At 41.8% G+C, this 17,864-nt stretch overlaps 2 protein-coding genes across 2 annotated transcripts in view; one reads left to right on the top strand and one right to left on the bottom strand.

Annotated features, from left to right (window-relative positions):
- The window catches only part of PYGO1 (pygopus family PHD finger 1), a 31,114-nt gene extending 17,098 nt beyond the window's left edge, over nt 1–14,016 (bottom strand). Inside the window, exon 1 of the mRNA XM_026518539.4 lies at nt 13,723–14,016. Coding sequence (XP_026374324.1) covers nt 13,723–13,771 — 49 coding nt within the window. The 5' untranslated portion in view covers nt 13,772–14,016. The remainder of the gene's footprint in view (nt 1–13,722) is intronic.
- Nucleotides 13,825–17,300, top strand: LOC130542490 (uncharacterized). Its single transcript, XM_057306158.1, has 3 exons — nt 13,825–14,047; nt 14,225–14,981; nt 15,111–17,300. The coding sequence occupies exons 1-3, from the start codon at nt 13,825–13,827 to the stop codon at nt 15,199–15,201; spliced, it is 1,071 nt and encodes a 356-aa protein (XP_057162141.1). The 3' UTR covers nt 15,202–17,300.
- The last annotated feature ends 564 nt before the right edge of the window (nt 17,301–17,864 follow it).

Genomic DNA, 17,864 nt, shown 5'->3' on the forward strand with positions numbered 1-17,864 from the left:
TTCTCTCTCTAGATATTATCACCCTACATTATGTCACTCAATCTCAATTAAACAAAATAAGTCTCTTATCTCTCCTTTACCCTTTAACCTTTATCTGGGGCTGGAAGTTGAAGTATGTGTCTCTTCATAGTCCTACTGGACAGTCTAATCTATTAAACAAGGAAATTTTTTCCCATCTAAAGAATCTACAAAATAAAGATTTTTTATATGAAATCTATTGGTAAGTATAAAATTATTTTTTCTATTTGTAAGTAGTTTTTATTTTTGTACACTGCAGATTATTTGCTTTAGGGCTTTTACGTATTTGTTCTAATTATATTATATATTATATATATTCCACCTTTTTATTTCTTCTATTAAAGAATCTATTTCAGCCTCCAAGTCCTTAAAAAGGAAGTGAGGGCATTGTTCTGTATACTAGATAGTGGCATGCCTTTTATGTCATTTAAATTTTCATTTTTTAACTTCACTTTATTTGCAATAATGGTTTGGTTTGTGATATTGATTGTTCTCATAAATAATGTAACTGTATTATTTTGATATATTTTATAATGGGGTCCCAATCCAAGATGGTGATGTAGGAAGACCTTGAACTCACCTCCTTCATGGACACACCAAATCTACACCTATTTACTGAGCAATTCCTTTTGAAGAACAACTGAGGGCTGATTGAACGGCTTCTGCACAATATAAGTTATAGAAACCACATAGAGAACAACAAGAAAAGACAGTAATGAAGGGAACCCCCACCCCCAACAGCTGCGAACTTTAGTGGGGGATGGATAGTACTAAAGGCCTGACTATGAGCACATTCGTCTGCCCTGAAGCACAGAAAAAAGGACTAAAAGGGGAACTAAAAGGAACCAGCCCTAGAGTTCTGCCAGATGATGGGGGAGCTGCTTCAACTCTGTGTGGGTTGGAGGGCTGGGAGCACCATGGTTTATGTTTCCCCTCCACCTTGATAGAGTGGATAGGAGCAGTGTCCAGATGTCCTAGCTGGCCTACCACCTCAGTGAGCCCAAGGCTCTTAGCTCACACCAGCCCCAGCTGTCCCCCCAAGATATCCCCAGTGCAGCGCAAACAGGGACACCCCTGTTCAGCACTCACCACAGTTCCAGCCACCTGGCCAAGGTGACAAAGGTGCAAAGCACCTCAGAACACTCCGGGCGCATACCACTTAAGCTCTAGACAACTTGTTAGGGCACGCCTGGTGTAGAGTGCCTTACGACCTCCTGATCTGTGCCTATTTTGGCTTTGGATGAGTCTCCAGGGTGCCCTTTATGTGGAGCACCCCAGGACACCCTTGTCTGTGTCTGCTTTGGTTCCATACACCCTGCCAGAGTGCCCCTTGAGCCCTGACACCACTCTCACCCTCTGGCGTTCATCCACTTCATCTTTAGTGGTTCTGCCAGGATGCCATCACAGAGCCCTGGGATTGCCCCAGCCCATGCCCACTTCAACTTTAGCTGTCTTGCCAGGGTGCTCTCTGCATGGAGAGCCCTGGAACTACCCTGGCCCACACCCACTTCAGCTTAGGCCATCCCACCAGAGTAGCCCCAGCACAGAATTCCCCAGGACTGCCAGCCCACACCAGCCCAGAGCTCCAGCCAGCCAGCCAAAGTCAGCAGGCACACACAGTCTATACAGGGGATGAGTAAACATAACATGAGACCATTCCTTCAAGTTTAGAAGTAGCTGTTCAGCTTTCTAATTCATAGAAACAAATACAGAAAGTCCAGCAAAATGAGGATACCGGAGTATGCTCCAAATGAAAGAATAAGACAAAGTCTCAGAAAAAGAACTAAGTGAACTGGAGATAAACAATATGCCTGATAAAGAGTTCAAAGTAATGGTTATAAAGATGCTCACTGGACCAGAGAGAAGAGTGGAAACTCAGTGAGGACTTCAACAAAGAGAGAGAATATATAAAAAAGAACCGATCGGACTTGAAGATTACAAAAATTGGAGGGAATCAACAGTAGATTAGACAATGCAGAAGAATGGATCAGTAATCTAGAAGATAGGTACATGGAAAGAACCCAAGATGAAAAGCAAAAACAAAAAAGAATTTTTAAAAATGAGGATTGTTCACATCAAGTGAACAAACATTTTCATTGCAGGGGTCCCCAAAGGAGAAGAGAGAGAAAAAGGGGCAGAAAACCTATTTGAAGAAGTTAATAGCTGAAAACTTCCCCAACTCCAGGGACAGAAACAGATATCCAGGTTCACTAATTCTATAATCCCAAACAAGATGAATCCAAGGAAGTCCACATAATGACATATAATACTTCAAATATCAGAGATTAAAGATAATTCTAAAAGCAGCAAGAGAAAAGAAATTGGTTACATACAAGAGAAATCCCATAAGGCTATCAGCTGATTTTTCAGCAGAAACTTTGGAGGACAGAAGAGAGTGGCATTATCTATTCAAAGTGATGAAAGGAAAAAACCTACAACGAGAATACTCTAGCCAGCAAGATTATCATTCAGAATTGAAGGAGAGATAAAGTTTCCCAGAAAAACAAATGTTAAAGGAGTTCATCACCATTAAACTAGCCTTATGAGAAATGTTAAAGGGACTTCTCTAAGTGGAAAAGAAAAGGCCATAATTAAAAGTAAGAAAATTATGGGGGCGCCTGCATGGCTCAGTTGATTAAGTGTCCAACACCACAGAAATACAAGGAATTATAAGAGACTACTACAAAAAGTTATATGCCAACAAGGTTGACAACCTAGAAGAAATGGATAAGTTCTAAAAACATCCAATCTTCCAAAACTGAATCAAGAAGAAATAAAAAATCTGAACACAAATTATTAGCAATGAAATTGAATCAGTAATCAAAAACACTTCCAAAAAACAAATGCTCAGGACCAGATGGATTCACAGGTGAATTCTACCAAAGAAGAGTTAACACCTATTCTCCTCAAACTATTCCAAAAAATAGAAGGAAAATTTCCAAACACATTCTACAAGGCCTACCTGATCCTGACACCAAAACCAAACACACTACTAAAAACAAAACAAAACAATTACAGACCAGTTGGTATCACTGATGAATACAGATGCAAAATATTAGCAAACCATATTCAATCATAAGTTAAAAGGATCGTTTACCACCATCAAGTGGGATTTGTTCTGGGGATGCAAGAATGGCTCAACATCTGCAAAGCTATCAACATGATACACCACACACAAAATGAAGGGTAAAAACCACACGATCATTTCAATATAGAAAAAGCATCTGACAGAATTCAACATCTTTTCAGATAAAAACCTTCAACACAGTGGGTTAAGAGGGAACATACCTCAACATAATAAAGACCATATATAACAAACCCAAAGCTAACATTATACTCAATGGTGAAAAAATGAGAGCTTTTCCTCTAAGATCAGGAAAAAGACAAGGATGTCTACTCTCACCACTTTTATTCAACACAGTACTGGACATTCTAGCCATAGCAGTCAGACAAGCAAAAGAAATAAAAGGCATCCGAATTGGTAAGGAAGAAGTTAAACTATCACTATTTGCAGATAACATGGGATACTACACATAGAAAACCTTAGAGACTCCACCAAAAAACTCTTCGAAGCAATAAATGGATTCAGTAAAGCTGCAGGATACAAAATTAATACACAGAAATCAGTTGCGTTCCTATGCACTAATAATGAAGTAGAAGAAAAATGAAGAAAACAACCAAACAACAACAAAAAGAAGAAAATAATTCCATTTACAACTGCAAAAAAGAATAAAATACCAGGAATAAATTTAACCAATGAGGTGAAAGATGTTTACTCTGAAAATTGTAAAACATTGTTGAAAAAAACTGAAGATAGCACAAACAAATGGAAATATAGTCCATGCTTCTGGATGGAAGACTTAATATTATTACAATGTCCATTCTACCCAAAGCAATCAACAGATTCAGTGCAATCCCTATCAAAATACCAATAGCATTTTTTGGAGAACTAGAACAAATAATCCCAAAATTTGTATGGAACCACAAAAGAGCCCAAACAGCCAAAGTAACCTTGAATAAGGAGAACAAAGCTGGACATATCATAATCCCAGATTTCAAGCTATACGATAGCTGTAGTAATCAAAACAATATGGTACTGGCACCAAAACAGACACAAAGATCAACAGAACAGAATAGAGCCTAGAAATAAACCCATGCTAATATGGCCAATTACTCTATGCAAAGGAGGCAAGAATACATAATGGTGAAAAAACAGTCTCTTCAAGGGCTGCCTGGGTGGCTCGGTTGGGCGTCAGCCTCTTGACTTTAGCTCAAGTCATGATCTCAGCATTGTGGGATCAAGCCCCGAGTCAGGCTCCATGCTCAGCGGGGAGTTTGCTTGAGATTCTCTCCCTCTCCCTCTCTCTGCCACCCCCCTCCCCACTCACACACACACACTCTCTCTCTTTCTCACTCGCTCAAATAAATAAATAAATAAATCTTTAAAAAATTAGTCTCTTCAATAAATGGTTCTGGGAAAACTGGACAACTACATGAAAAATAATGAAACGGGACCACTTTCTCACACCATACGCAAAACAAACTTAAAATGGATTAAGATCTAAATGTGAGACCTGAAACCACAACACTCCTAGGAGAAAAAAGGCAGCAATTTCTCTGACATCAACATTTCTCTAGATATGCCTCCTAAGGCAAGGGAAACAAAAGCAAAAATAAACTGTTGGGACTGCACCAAAATAAAAAAGCTTTCACACAGCATAGGAAACCATCAACAAAAGGAAAAGATAACCTACTGAATGGGAGGAGATATTTGCAGATGACATATCTCATAAGGGATTAATATCATATAAAGAACTTATACAACTCAACACCAAAAAAGACTCCAAATAATCTAATTTAAAAATAGACAGAAGACATGAACATTTTTCCAAAGGAGACATACATATGGCCAACAGACATATGTATGTATGAAAAGATGCTCTACACCACTAATCATCAGGGAAATGCAAATCAAAACCACAATGAGCTATCACCTTATACTTGTCAGGATGGTTAGTATCAAAGAGACAAGAAATTAGTGTTGGCAAGGATTTGGAGAAAAAGGCACCCTTGGGTCCTGCTGGTGGTAATGCAAATTGGTGCAGCCACTGTGGAAAAACTATAGAAGTTTCCTAAAAATTTAAAAAATAGAAATACCATATGATCCAGTAATTCCACTACCATATGATCCAGTAATTCCACTACCGTTTACTCAAAGAAAACGAAAACACTAATTTGAAAAAACATAGCCACCCCCATGTTTATTGCACCATTACTTACAATAGCCAAGATACAGAAGCAACCTAAGTGCCCGCTCCTGGATGAATGCATAAAGAAGATGGGACACATGGCCACACACAAACACACACACACACACTTGCACACATACATACACACACACACACACACACATATACCACTGGAATATCACTCAGCCATAAAAAATAATGAGATCTTGCCATTTAGGACAGCATGTGTGGACCTAGAGGGCATTATGCTAAGTGAAATAAGCCAGACAGAAAAAAAGCAAATACCATGTGATTTCACTTTTATGTGGAATCTAAAAAACAAAACAAACAAGGAAAGCAGAAACAGACCTATAAATACAGAAAACAACTGGTGGTTGGCAGTAGTGGAGGGATGGGAGAAAGTGGGTGAAGGGGAGTAGGAGATACAGGCTTCCAGTTATGGACTGAAGAAATCAGGGGGATAAAAGGCACAGCATAGGGACTACAGTCAGCAAGAGTACTGTAATAGCACTATACGGTGACAGATGCACTTGTGGCGAGCACAGTGTTATGGATAGAGTTGTCAAATTACTATGCTGTACACCTGAAACTAATATAACATTGTGTGTCAACTATACTTCAATAAAAAAATTTTTAATACTATACATTTTTTTCCTTCAAAAACAGCTTTGTTTCAAGAGTAGTTCAAATAAGTATGCTTTCTAATTACCAGGCTGATTAAATGACACAAACAGAGCCTGTGTCCCTCCCAAAACTTACACGTTGAAATCCTAATCCCCAGTTTGATGGTACTTGGAGGAGGGGCTATGGGAGATGAGACCCTGCCCTCATGAATGGAATTAGTGTCCTTATAAAACAGACCTGGGAGAGCTCCTCTGGCCCTTCCACATGTTACAACACAGTAAGAAGACTGCCCAGGAAGCAGGCCCTCATCAGATACAAAATCTGCTGGCACCTTGATCTTGGACTTCCTAGCCTCCAGAATTGTGCCAAATAAAGTGTTATTTTTTATAAGTCATCCAGTCTATGGCATTCTGTTAGAGCAGCGTGAACTAAGGCAGTGCTTAACATACTCCCCGGCACACAGTGGACCCTCAAATATTAGTTTTCATTTTGCTTTCCTTTAGACTAAACTATACCATAATCTCACTTCATTTCAGTTTCTATAGTATTTAATGCCCTATCAAAAGATCTAGTATCAAGCATTGTCAATACATTGAGCGGACAAATACCAGTTTTTCATAAAAGCACAGAAGTCTGGGATATAATGTCAGTTTATTCCATCATTTACTATGGATGTGAACATCTTAGCGAACAGCTTTGCCTTCACCTGAAACATGTACTTCTGTAATACTGGTCTCTACCATTGAATGGCAATATAATGAATTAATATTTGAATACAGTATTATGAGAAATGGCCTTATATGATTGAAAGGAAAATGCCATTATACGCTTTTAGAATGCAAGGCAGGAAGTGTCTGCCATGTGATGCCCAGAACCTAGATCAATCTGGGCATGTAATAAATATTAAATTCTGAAAACCTACAACATCTGTGATCCAAGGTTTCAAATATTTGTGGTTCTTGTACCAGCTGTTCTCCTAGACTGATGATCTTTTTATTACTGAGGTGCATGAGGTTTAAAGTTGCCAACAAATGGAAAGCTCGGAGGAGGGTGGGTGGATGGCATTCATGTGTGAAGCTGACTCTGTACAATAATGCTTCTAATAATACACTTATTTTATGAACAAAGTCAACACAATTTTTAAACAAAAAACTTCAGAAGTAAAGGAATACAAAACTGCAAATATTGATAAAAATCGTGTAATAAACAGCCTGTACCTGTCTGTTTCAGCAAAGTTGTGAAATATGAGGGGTTTCTTTTATAATTTTTTTTGGTTCATTGTCTTTTCTGTAAAGGTAGAGAACCTTTATTTCTGTTCAGTTCATAACCACTCCCAATCGAAACAAGAAAAAATATGCTGTCTTCTACTTATGAACTGATTAAATATATCTAAAAGTGAATGTTGATCACATTACTTGTGGTATTTTAGAATGTGTATTTTAGAATGTATATTCTATTTCTGGTTTTAAAAGTAAACAGATAACTTAAAATGTACCAGGCATTGTTTTAAATGCTTTATATATATTAACACATTTAATCCTTTAAAGAACTCTATGAGATAAATACAACTATTATTCTCATTTTGCATGAGGAAACTGATATACAGAGAGGTTAAGTAATTTGCCAAGGACCGCAGAGATAGTAAACGGTAGGAATGGGATAAGACCCCAGCAGTGGGTCTCCAGAGACAAATGCCGTTCTATTTCTCAACACTGCTATTAATATGTCTATAGAGACTGGGAATAGGAAAGGAGACCTGAAATCACTCTTGACCATATGTTAGGGATGCCTTGAAGGCAAAGATGACTAACACCCCTTAAGTTGCCTGGAATAAGACTGTGAAAAGAGAGAACTGTATAATCTTCCCAAGAGGTGATTCCTCCCCACCTCTGGGGAAAGCAAACTAGGAAGACTAAATTACCTAAGTTATTGAAATCTCTGTGTTAACTTTCATCAAACTAGATTTCAGAAACATCTGTTGAGCTTATTTAAGTACAGAAATAAAAACAATAATTTCTCCCAATAAGGATCCCAAAACCTAGAGAAAACAATTTCTTTCTTTCTTTTTTGAAACACTTAGATTTGATGTGATAAATATTATGACAGAGATGAGCACAGGATGTTGAGGGAACATAAGGATGTTGCGTCTAATTCTGACTGAGTAAAGACATCCTGGGAGGGTTCAACAAAGCTGATGCCGTGAGGAGGAGTATCCTACCAAAGGTGGGGAAAAAAGAGGGCAAGCCTAGCAGAAGGAACGGAATGTGCAAAGAAAGGTTTAAAGGCAAGAGAAACCATGACAACATCTAGAAAGGAAATGTGATTATCTCAGACCTGGACACAGGGGAGCATTTCACGGAACATGAAGGATGGAGAACTAAGGGGTGGGCCTGGACCAAATAAAAAAGAGCCAATATAAGAAGGTTGGTTTTTATCCATGATAATGGGGAACCACTAAAGAATTTAACAACAAAAAAAAAAAAGGGTAACATGACTGAATTGTGTTTTGGAGCACATTGGCAATGGAACACTGTAACTAAGACTTTCAGCCCTAGAGTTTAACTCTTGCTTTGTCACTTACTAGCTGTGGAAACTTGAATGTTATTTAACCACATAGTACTTGACCCTCTGAGCATCAGTTCGTCAACTGGAAACCTAGAATGATAATAACATCTAACTCATAGAGTTATTGAGAGGATTAAACAAGACATCCACTTAAAACAATTAACAAACTGCTTGGTACATACTCAATACATAGTCGTTATTTATCGCCAGCAGTAGCAATGTGGAAAATGGATTAAGAGGGACCACACAGGAGGCCAGGACACCAGTGAGAGGCCGATGATAATAATCAAAGAGAAAAAGTCTGAACTAAAGAAGTGGTTATAGAAAGGTCAAGGAGATGGTGGGTAAAAACATAGTAAGGAGACAGATATTCTAGGATTTGGGGACAGTACTGGGTGGGAGTGGGAGATGGGTTTGGGTCACTGGATAAACAATGTTCACCAAGACAGGGAATGTGGGAGAAAGAGCACCCTGGACATCTCACATATAGATACATTTCAATCAACAGGCTAAAAACAAAATTCATTTCTCTTCCCCTCATAAATCCATTGTTCCTTTTCTATTTCTGTGACACTATTCTCTGTCGGTTTCTCTCTTCTACCTCTCGGGCTACTCCTTCACATTCTGCTTCTCAGGGTCCTCTTTTCCCTTTTGTCTTCTAAATATTAGCGTTTCCCAAGTTGCTTTCTCAATGCTTTTCTCTTCTAACTTTTCACTGTGTCGGGTGAGCTATCTACTCCCAAGGCATCAATTAGTATTCACTTGTTTACTGATAACTTCCAGATCTCTATTTCTGGCTCAGCTCACTTTCCTCAGTTCCAAACCATGTAGACCCATTGTGCGCACTGAAACATCTCGGGGGGATATTCATGTAATGTGTTGAAAATCAAACTACTTTCCTGATAATCTGCCTAACCCTTACATGCACCAATTAAAATATAACCCCCCCTAAAATCTTTCCTTTAGACTTCCACTGGCTCTTCCCCTCCAGTTTATGACTGCATAAATTACGTTTCTTCTCCAATCTTAATCCAAATCCCCCATACACTCACTCGACATGGCCTACATTTTTTAGTAAAGTCTATTTTTACTACTTTTATGATATCTCTATGCTACTATCCCATTCTAAAGTACATCCCAGCCTCTCCAATGTCATTGCTAACTCTGGTTCAAAACACTTCATCTGGAATGAATGACTCAACTTCCTTCCTCATCTCTAAATTTCTGTCTTTCTTCACCTTTTTTTTCCTCCAAGACCACCTCTTTATTTCATTCAAACCTTGATGCTATTTCCCTTCTCTCACCCGAAGAGACCTAACTTATGAGAAAGAAGCCTTTCTGTCTCATCTCCAGCTTCCCACATTGGGTGCCTAGCACATGGTACATATTTAAAACATGTATTGAATGCTTTATTAATGAATTAACTTCTCTTCTGCTGCTTTTCAGTTTCTCCCCTCTCAAGTTCTTCTCCCCTCCCACTATGCTTGTCTTTTTTCAAGGGCAATGTAAGACACTTTCTCTTAACTCTATCCTTCCAAGCTGTTGGCTACGTCGTTCTGTCTACCACCTTTACATCACATCTTTCTCACTTAATTTTCACTACTTTAAAACGTGGTTTTCTCCCAGAAGTGCCTTCTTAAAACCACTGCTGACTTACTAGACGTTTCCTCATCCCCCATCCTCCTTGCTGCATTTTCCTACACCGTTTCCACAAAAGAACACTCACTGCTTCTTAGAACGCTTCTCCAGCAGGTATATTCCTTGATTCCCTTAAAGATAGGTTACATGTTTCATTATTTCCTGTAGATGATCACAGCACTTCTCATGCTGTTTGTAACTACTTCTTTGTCTGTATCCTAAGGATTTTTGAAGACAGCATTATGCCTTCTTAATCAATATTTCCACTGTCTGGTGCTATGACTGCTCAATAAATATTTGCTGAATGAATGAATGGATATTGTGATCAGATCAACACCTAAGAGTTCTAAGAACACTGAATAATGGAAATGTTGGTTAAAATAAGGATGACAGGTAACATTCTAAGAGAACAATCAAAAATCAACATAAATATATGAATTACTTCGTGTCTTCACTCATTCATTCATTTGGCATTTACTGCAGGCAAAGCAATGAGGGGAGAAAGGGATAACCAAGATATTGTACCTATCTTCATGGTTCTGTCTTATAATCAAGGGCTGAGGGTCTGGGGATGGTAAGAACTGGCAGAAAATAAGAGTAAGATACTTTGCCACTAAATAGCAACTCTGAATCTAATATTAAAATATCAGGACAAGTTTAGAAGGCCACAAATCAGCTTCCTCTTGTCCACTCGCCTTTTCAACATAGGTCTATGATCAGCAGTTCTCAAACCTTAGTAGGCATAAGGAACACGGGGGATCTTATTAAAGATGTAGAGAAATCTCCCAGAAATCCTGATTTGGTGGGCCCTGAAACCTGCATTAAAGATATATATATATATATATCTCCCCCAGGGGATATGATGCTTTTGGTCTATAGAATACACTACTGTAAAGTCCTTAGTCATTCATATTGTCATAATTTTGCCATATCTGGGTTCCATCTATAACACTATTTGCTTAATAATTTCCTTAAATTGAAACTGTGTGTGTGTATCTTAGCCTTACCCTAAGCAAGAAGTTTGATGACTTATATTTTTTATAACACACATGAAATAAATACATAACTATCTAAAAGTCTGTCTGTATCCATCGGCGGATGGGAAACAGTTTAAGAAGCACCGCTCACAGTTTATGTTCTGCAAAGACCACATCCTGCATGCAGTCTTAGGATATAAATTACAAAAGAAAGTTGCAGAGCAGTCAAGTTCAGCAGAATTGTGCTTCGGAAGAGCTCTTGTAGATATCCTGGTACCTTTTATAAAAGAATCCAAACTGTTCTAAAAATTAATGTTATAGTCACTACGAAGTGACTTACTGTAAAAACCCGTCCTCATCTTAACTTTTTAGTTTAAAAAGTGCTTTCTTTGCCTTTTATTCTGGTACTTAACTCACAGAATATTCTTGAGCTGACACCTGAGCCAACTACAAACAGCTAAGGCACCAAACTTAAAAGCAGTAGCTGGAACAAAATAAAGATAGATCTGGGCTCTTGACCTACAATAAAATACCCATCCATTTTATTTAAAATTACATTTGATTAAGACTGATGATTGAGTTCAAAGGTATAAACTTGAGAGCTCTCTTTCTTTTCCTTCAACCCCAAAGTAATTTATAATAATAGGCAAAATAATATGGCAAAAATATCAGAGGAATAATTGTATCTCGGAAAGGTCTATTCCTTACAGGGTTTGGCAACTCAATGAAAGACTATGCTGATATTAAGCCTTAAAAACAATATTCTGCTCTAAATCATGTTTTTGCTTAAATGGCTAAGAAAATCAATCTCTACCTAAATACTCGAGTGATGTTTTGGATACACTGTCACTGTGTTACAATGCAGTTCTATAGGTTTAACCTCTAGTCACATGGAACAAAAACAGATGAATGACTGTGGTTCTTGATCTCTACATCACTTAAGTCAATTGGAAATTTACCTCACTACTTACTGATTTATAAGGCACTTCAGCCTGTTCGGATGAAAGGATTATTGCAACAGCCTCCTAACTAGCTTCCCTGCTTTAGCCCTTATTCCCTACAGTCTATTCTCCACAGAGCAGCCAGAGAAACCCTGTTAAAATATAATTCTTAGGGTGCCTGGGTGGCTCAGTCAGTTAAGTGTCTGCCTTGGGCTCAGGTCATGATCTCAGGGTCCTGGGATTGAGCCCCTGCTCAGCAGGGAGTCTGCTTCTCCCTCTCTTTCCGCCCCTCCTCCCCTCATGCACCTGCACTCTCTCCCTCTCTCTCAAATACATACATACATAAAATTTATATATATACACACACACACACACACACACACATATGTGTGTGTATATATATATATATACATAAATATATAATAAAAACCTCTTCTCACCCTGTCTTCCTCCTCAGCTCCTACTACTCTTCCTTTCTTCATTCTCTGCTGGTTACCATAATTTCTTTGCTGTTGCTTGAATACACCAGGCAAATTCCACACCCAGGGCCTTTGCACTTGCTGTTCCTTTTGCTGAGACTGCTCTTCCTAGACTGCTCTTCCCACACATATCCATATGGCTCTGTTCTATCACTTCCTTTGGTCCTGGCTCAAACATCATCTTCCAGATGAGTCCTCTTACACATAATCGATAACCTCTCCACCTCTTATGTATTTCCTAACCACTTTACCTGCTTTGTTTTTCTCCAGAGCACTTACTATTTGACATTCTACACCTTTTGTTCATTATCTGTTCAGAGTGCGAACTCCTGCCAGGTGAAGACTCTTTTTGCCTTGTTCACTGTTGCACCCCAGTGCCAAGCACAGTGCACAGCACACAGTACACGTTCAATAAATATTTGCTTAACGAACAAACTGTTATTTCAACTTTGGGACGTTCAGCCTTAACCCTATTTAGAGCTGAAAATGAAAGCTGGAGGATATCCCCCAAATTTCCAGCCGGTATTTGGCATCTGTGAACTTACACGCATTATCTTTTGTCTGGTACGGCGCGTTCCCTCCGATTTTTCTTAGATAGTAAGGCAGCAGGGAATTTCCTAACTAGTGTGCAAGGAAGAAGCAAACCAATCACGTATAAAATTGATTTTAGGTGATTTGATTCTTATCCATAAGCCAATAAAGCAAATGCCTTTTGAATTTATATAGTGTCTCCTCTTAAACCCAAGGAAAATAAGCTGTGTATTTGTTGCCTTTGAGGGTGGGAAGGGGGCTGGGAGAGACGCGAAGGCCCGGTACACCTTCCTCAAAGCGTCAACTCTTGAGCAGTCCAACTTACTTTTTGGGGGGTGGGCATCGTTCGTGGTCTCTGCCGGGGGGTGTTTCTTTCTCACCCTTCGAGGTGCCTATTGTGCTGTCTTGCGAACGAGCTAAGGTGGGAGAGGAGCGGGGTGCGGAGGGATGCTGAGCGCGGCTTCAACTGCCGCCTAACACAAAGTCGACGAGGCGAGGGCTCCGCGCGGGTGTCTGGGGCGAGCGGGCTCCGGGGCCGCGCGCCTCGAACCGCAGCCTCGGCCCCGGGGCGCAGGCGGGACGCGCGGGCTGCGCGGAGTTAGGCCCGGACAGAGCCCCGTGGCCTCCCAGCGGCCGGGCACGCGGCCCCCGCGCACCCCACTCACCCCGATCCCCCCAATCCCGTGCCCTTCCCGGTTACCTCGAACTCTCTTCAGCGAAATGGGATCCTTCTCCTGTTCTGCTGACATTACAGACCGCAAAGCATGACTCCCCCCCAGGCCGCGGGAATTCGGTCTCTTTGATGCTGCGGCGGCGGCTCCTCCTCCTCGCGGGGCCGCTGCGGCTGCGAGGCGAGCCTCCGAGCCGAGGCGCGGCCGAGGGCGGCGGGGACGCGGGCCGACTTTGCAAAGTTTGGGAGGAAGACGAGGCCTCGGGGCGGCCGGGCGGCGTGCGGGGGCTGGCCGGGCTCAGCGGCGGCGGCCGGGAGCGCGGCCTGGGGGCGGCCCCCCGCCCGGGGCCGGCATGTGCGGAGGACGAGTGCGCCGCCGCCGCCGCCGCCTCCTCCCACTCCTTCTTCTTCGCCGCCGCCGCCTCGGGAGCCGCTGACAGGGGAGGCAGGAGGCGGGCGGCCGGGCCCTGGCGGCGCACTCACAGCGCCCTCTGAGGAGGAGGTCTGCGCTCTCGCCGCTCCTGAGTCGCAGACACAAAAGCCCCCAGCCTGGAGCCGCCTGCAAAACCCGCTCTGGGGCGGGCGAGGGACGTGGCGCGGCCCCGCGGCTTCCCCGCCCTGAGCTCCCCAGCCCCGCGCGGGGACGGACTTCGGGGGGCGGGGGCCGCTGCCTGGTCCCGCGGCGCCTGCCGCCGCCGCCGCCGTCTCGCGCTCCGCCTCGGCCCAGCCCCCACGGCCCGCGCGCGCCTCTCGCTCCGCGCCGGGACTCGCGGGCCCGCGGCCCTCGCAGCCGGGGCGGGCAGTCGCGCGCCGAGGGGCCGCCCCGCCCAGCCCCGCGCCCGGCCTCCCCCGCCGCCCGCCAGGCCCGAGGACGCCCGGCCGCACTCCTGCGAGGAAATGGCATCTCCGAACTTCGTCGGAGGCCACAGCAGGCATCTTGGCCTCGCAGCCAGGGATCTGAAAGAGGAACGTAGGATCCGAGAAAACTTTGTAAGCGGGAGCTGGAGAGTTCTCGGCCGGCGTGTAGAGATCCACATTCCCCGACTCCGTGTCCGTGGTCTGGACACCTGTTTGTTGAATGCCCCAACTTCAAGTTTTAAGGACTTCACTCGTGAAGAAACAGCGACGAGGAATTTAATACAAGAAAGGAGGTTAGGTAGGAGCGGTGAGAAGACTGGACCTGATTTAGACGTTTCATTTCAGGAGAAGGATTCCCAGTGTGATTGTACGTTGGATTGGGTCACTGATTCACATCCATCAGTTGGGCTGTGTGACCTGAGGCGACCTCGGTAACCTCTCTGAGTCTCAGACTTACTGTGATCTTTAAAAGGCAGTGGGGCTGCGTGTCTGAGGTCTATTCTAGTTCTGACGTTCTTGGACTTAACTTTTACAAAACTGTTGTCCCTGTTTGTTGTTAGGTTTTCCAGCAATCCTACTAAAGGGACTCTGGAGGTGCGGGCGATAATCTTCAATCAGGTGAGACACCGGGCTTATTTTGATGTTAGTTAGAATCACTGAAAAGCACTCATTCCTATGAGGACTAACCACAAACAAAAGGAGTCTCATCCCTCCGGAGACAAGACTCAAAACTCATTCAACTGCACATACAGTATCAGAAAGAACAGAAGTAAACATGAAGCCGGTGTATCGTCTTAGCAACGACGTAACAGGCAAGCACCATAGCCTCAGAATCAGCTTTAAAAAGATAGGGTGTGTCCGGGGGACAAATTTTACCCTTTCTCTAGTAAGTTTTGAGAAAATTTTTCATTAGAAGATCCAGACTAGGATAGGCTAGGGAACATTTTGTACAGGACACACATCTAAAGAGAAACCCATCCTCCTCCCCACCCCCCAACAGCTAGAATGCAAGCTCCATGAAGGCAGGAATTTTATCCAGTTCGCTGCTGTATCCTCTGGTACCTAACAATGACTGGCAAGTGTTCAGAATTTCTCGTTGCTGAATGAATGCATAAATAAACAGACTGGAAGTGGCCCTGGAATGACAGGATTGACAGGGTTTTGTTGAGTGTGATAAAGCCTAAGCTAATTCTATGATAAAGCAGATTGTTTTATCTTCTAGGGTTTGTTGAGAGATGTACTTTGGAAATATCAGTCAATATGGAAATGTAGTTTTCTTTATTTAACCTTAGTGCAAGGAGAGTGGTTGAGCAAAATCATCCTAAGAGATTTGGAATTCTTTATTGTAATTCCCTAAAGCTAGAGACTCGGAAATAATATTTAAATCAGGAGAACCAAGTTGGCCTCATTTTAATGATTCGTCAAGAATAAAAAGACCATCTTACCCGGCGATGGATTTTTAGATAGATTTGGCTTCCAAATTCCGACTACTTACTTGCTACATACCAGAATTACTTGGAGCGCGTTCTCAAAGTTCGGATTCCCAAGCCCCTCCCCAGATTTGCTGAGTCAGGATTGGTGAGAATGAGGTCTGGAAATCTGTCTTTAAATGTTCTCTATGTGATTCTACAGCAATGAGAATTGTGCATGATATTCTTTAAGCCTCCAGTATGACAGAATCCTAACAAAAATATCCCTTCACTTTGCTGCCGCAGTCTTTATCCATGACACTTGGTTATGAATTCCAGAGTTCATCTTTACCCCTTCTTTCATACAGAGAGATTCAGGTAAATCTATTGTTGGTGGGCTCACCCCACTGTTTAAAAAGACATGCTCGGTCATGCCTAACACTCAGGAGAAAACACAGCTTAGGGTCAGCAAACGTTTTCTGTAGACGGTCAGATAATAAATATTATAGGCTTCACAGGCCCTGTGTTCTCTGTCACAACTACTCAACTCTGCCATTGTAGTAGGAAACCAATCACAGGCAATATGTAAACGAGCAGGTATGGCTGTGTTCCAATAAAACTTCATTTATAAAAACAGGTAGTGTACTGAATTTAGCCCAGAGACAAATCTGCTGCCTCCTAGACTAGAGATTGGATCACATAAAGGACTTTTGAGCTCAGGGGACAGGCCTAGGCTGCAGATATAAATGAAGGAGGCATTACCTAAAAATGGGTAAGCTACCCAGGACCACTGAGAAATGAGAGCCAGGGACAGAATACAGGGAAACACTGATATCTTATTATTTAATTTTATTTTATTTTATTTTACTGGTTTTATTTGAGAGAGAGAGAACACACACACACACACACACACACACACACAAGCAGTGGGGGTTTGGGGGGGTGCAGAGAGAGAAGAAGCTGAGCCTGACTTCCCAAGGGCTCGGGCTTGGGGGTGGGCGGTTTATCCCAGGACTCTGAGATCATGACCTGAGCCAAAGTCAGATGCTTAACCGACTGAGTCACCCAAACACCCCAACACTGACATTTTAAAGGATGGGTAGAGATAGAGGAACCTGTAAAGGAAATTGAGAAGGAATAAAAAATGAAAAAACAGGAGCGTTAGGGCAATTGGAAAAAGAGAGAGAGAGAGAAACAATCAACATTATCACATGCTGCAGAAAGAAGTACTCATTTCTTCAGCAGCCATCCTTGGCCTGGAACCTACTAAACTCCTGTTTCATATATTTTGAAGTGTTGAATTTATTGTTTTTGCTTTAAATATATTACGTCTCAAATTTTGCCTGTTTGTATTGTGGAAGGTAGCACAGTGGTAAGTTTAAGTATAAAGACTCTGATATAAGTTGGTTTAGATTTACATGTAAACTTTTTTTTCAGAAAAAAAAAAACCCTAAGTTTTATTTTCAAATATTTAAAATCATAAATGTGTTTAAAAATGAATAGAAGTTTAAAAACCCAATTCTAGGTGTTTGGGAGTTTTGCAGCATTGGTTTGAATCCTTTCACAATATAATTACAAACGTGGTCAGCTTCGCAACCTCTATACATTGGTCAACCACCCGGAGCCCTTTCTTGACAAATATAGATGGGCTTTTGAAAGCTCAAAATGGAGAATCACAACAGCAAGCTTTGGGGGGTGGCTTTGAGTCAGGATTCAATCAGGAAAAAAACCACACAGTAATTTGAATAGGGTAAGTTTAGTACAAAGAACTATTAACTATAGCAGGAGATTGTTGTGGGGAGGGATTGGATAGTAAGAAGTCAAAAGAAGGCTAAAAAATATGGGAAAAGCAGGGGCCTCCGGCTGGCTCTGTTGGTAGAGCATGTGACTCTTGATCTCGGGATC

This window comes from Ursus arctos, unplaced genomic scaffold (assembly GCF_023065955.2).
Source record: "Ursus arctos isolate Adak ecotype North America unplaced genomic scaffold, UrsArc2.0 scaffold_36, whole genome shotgun sequence".
Taxonomy (NCBI): Eukaryota; Metazoa; Chordata; class Mammalia; order Carnivora; family Ursidae; genus Ursus; species Ursus arctos.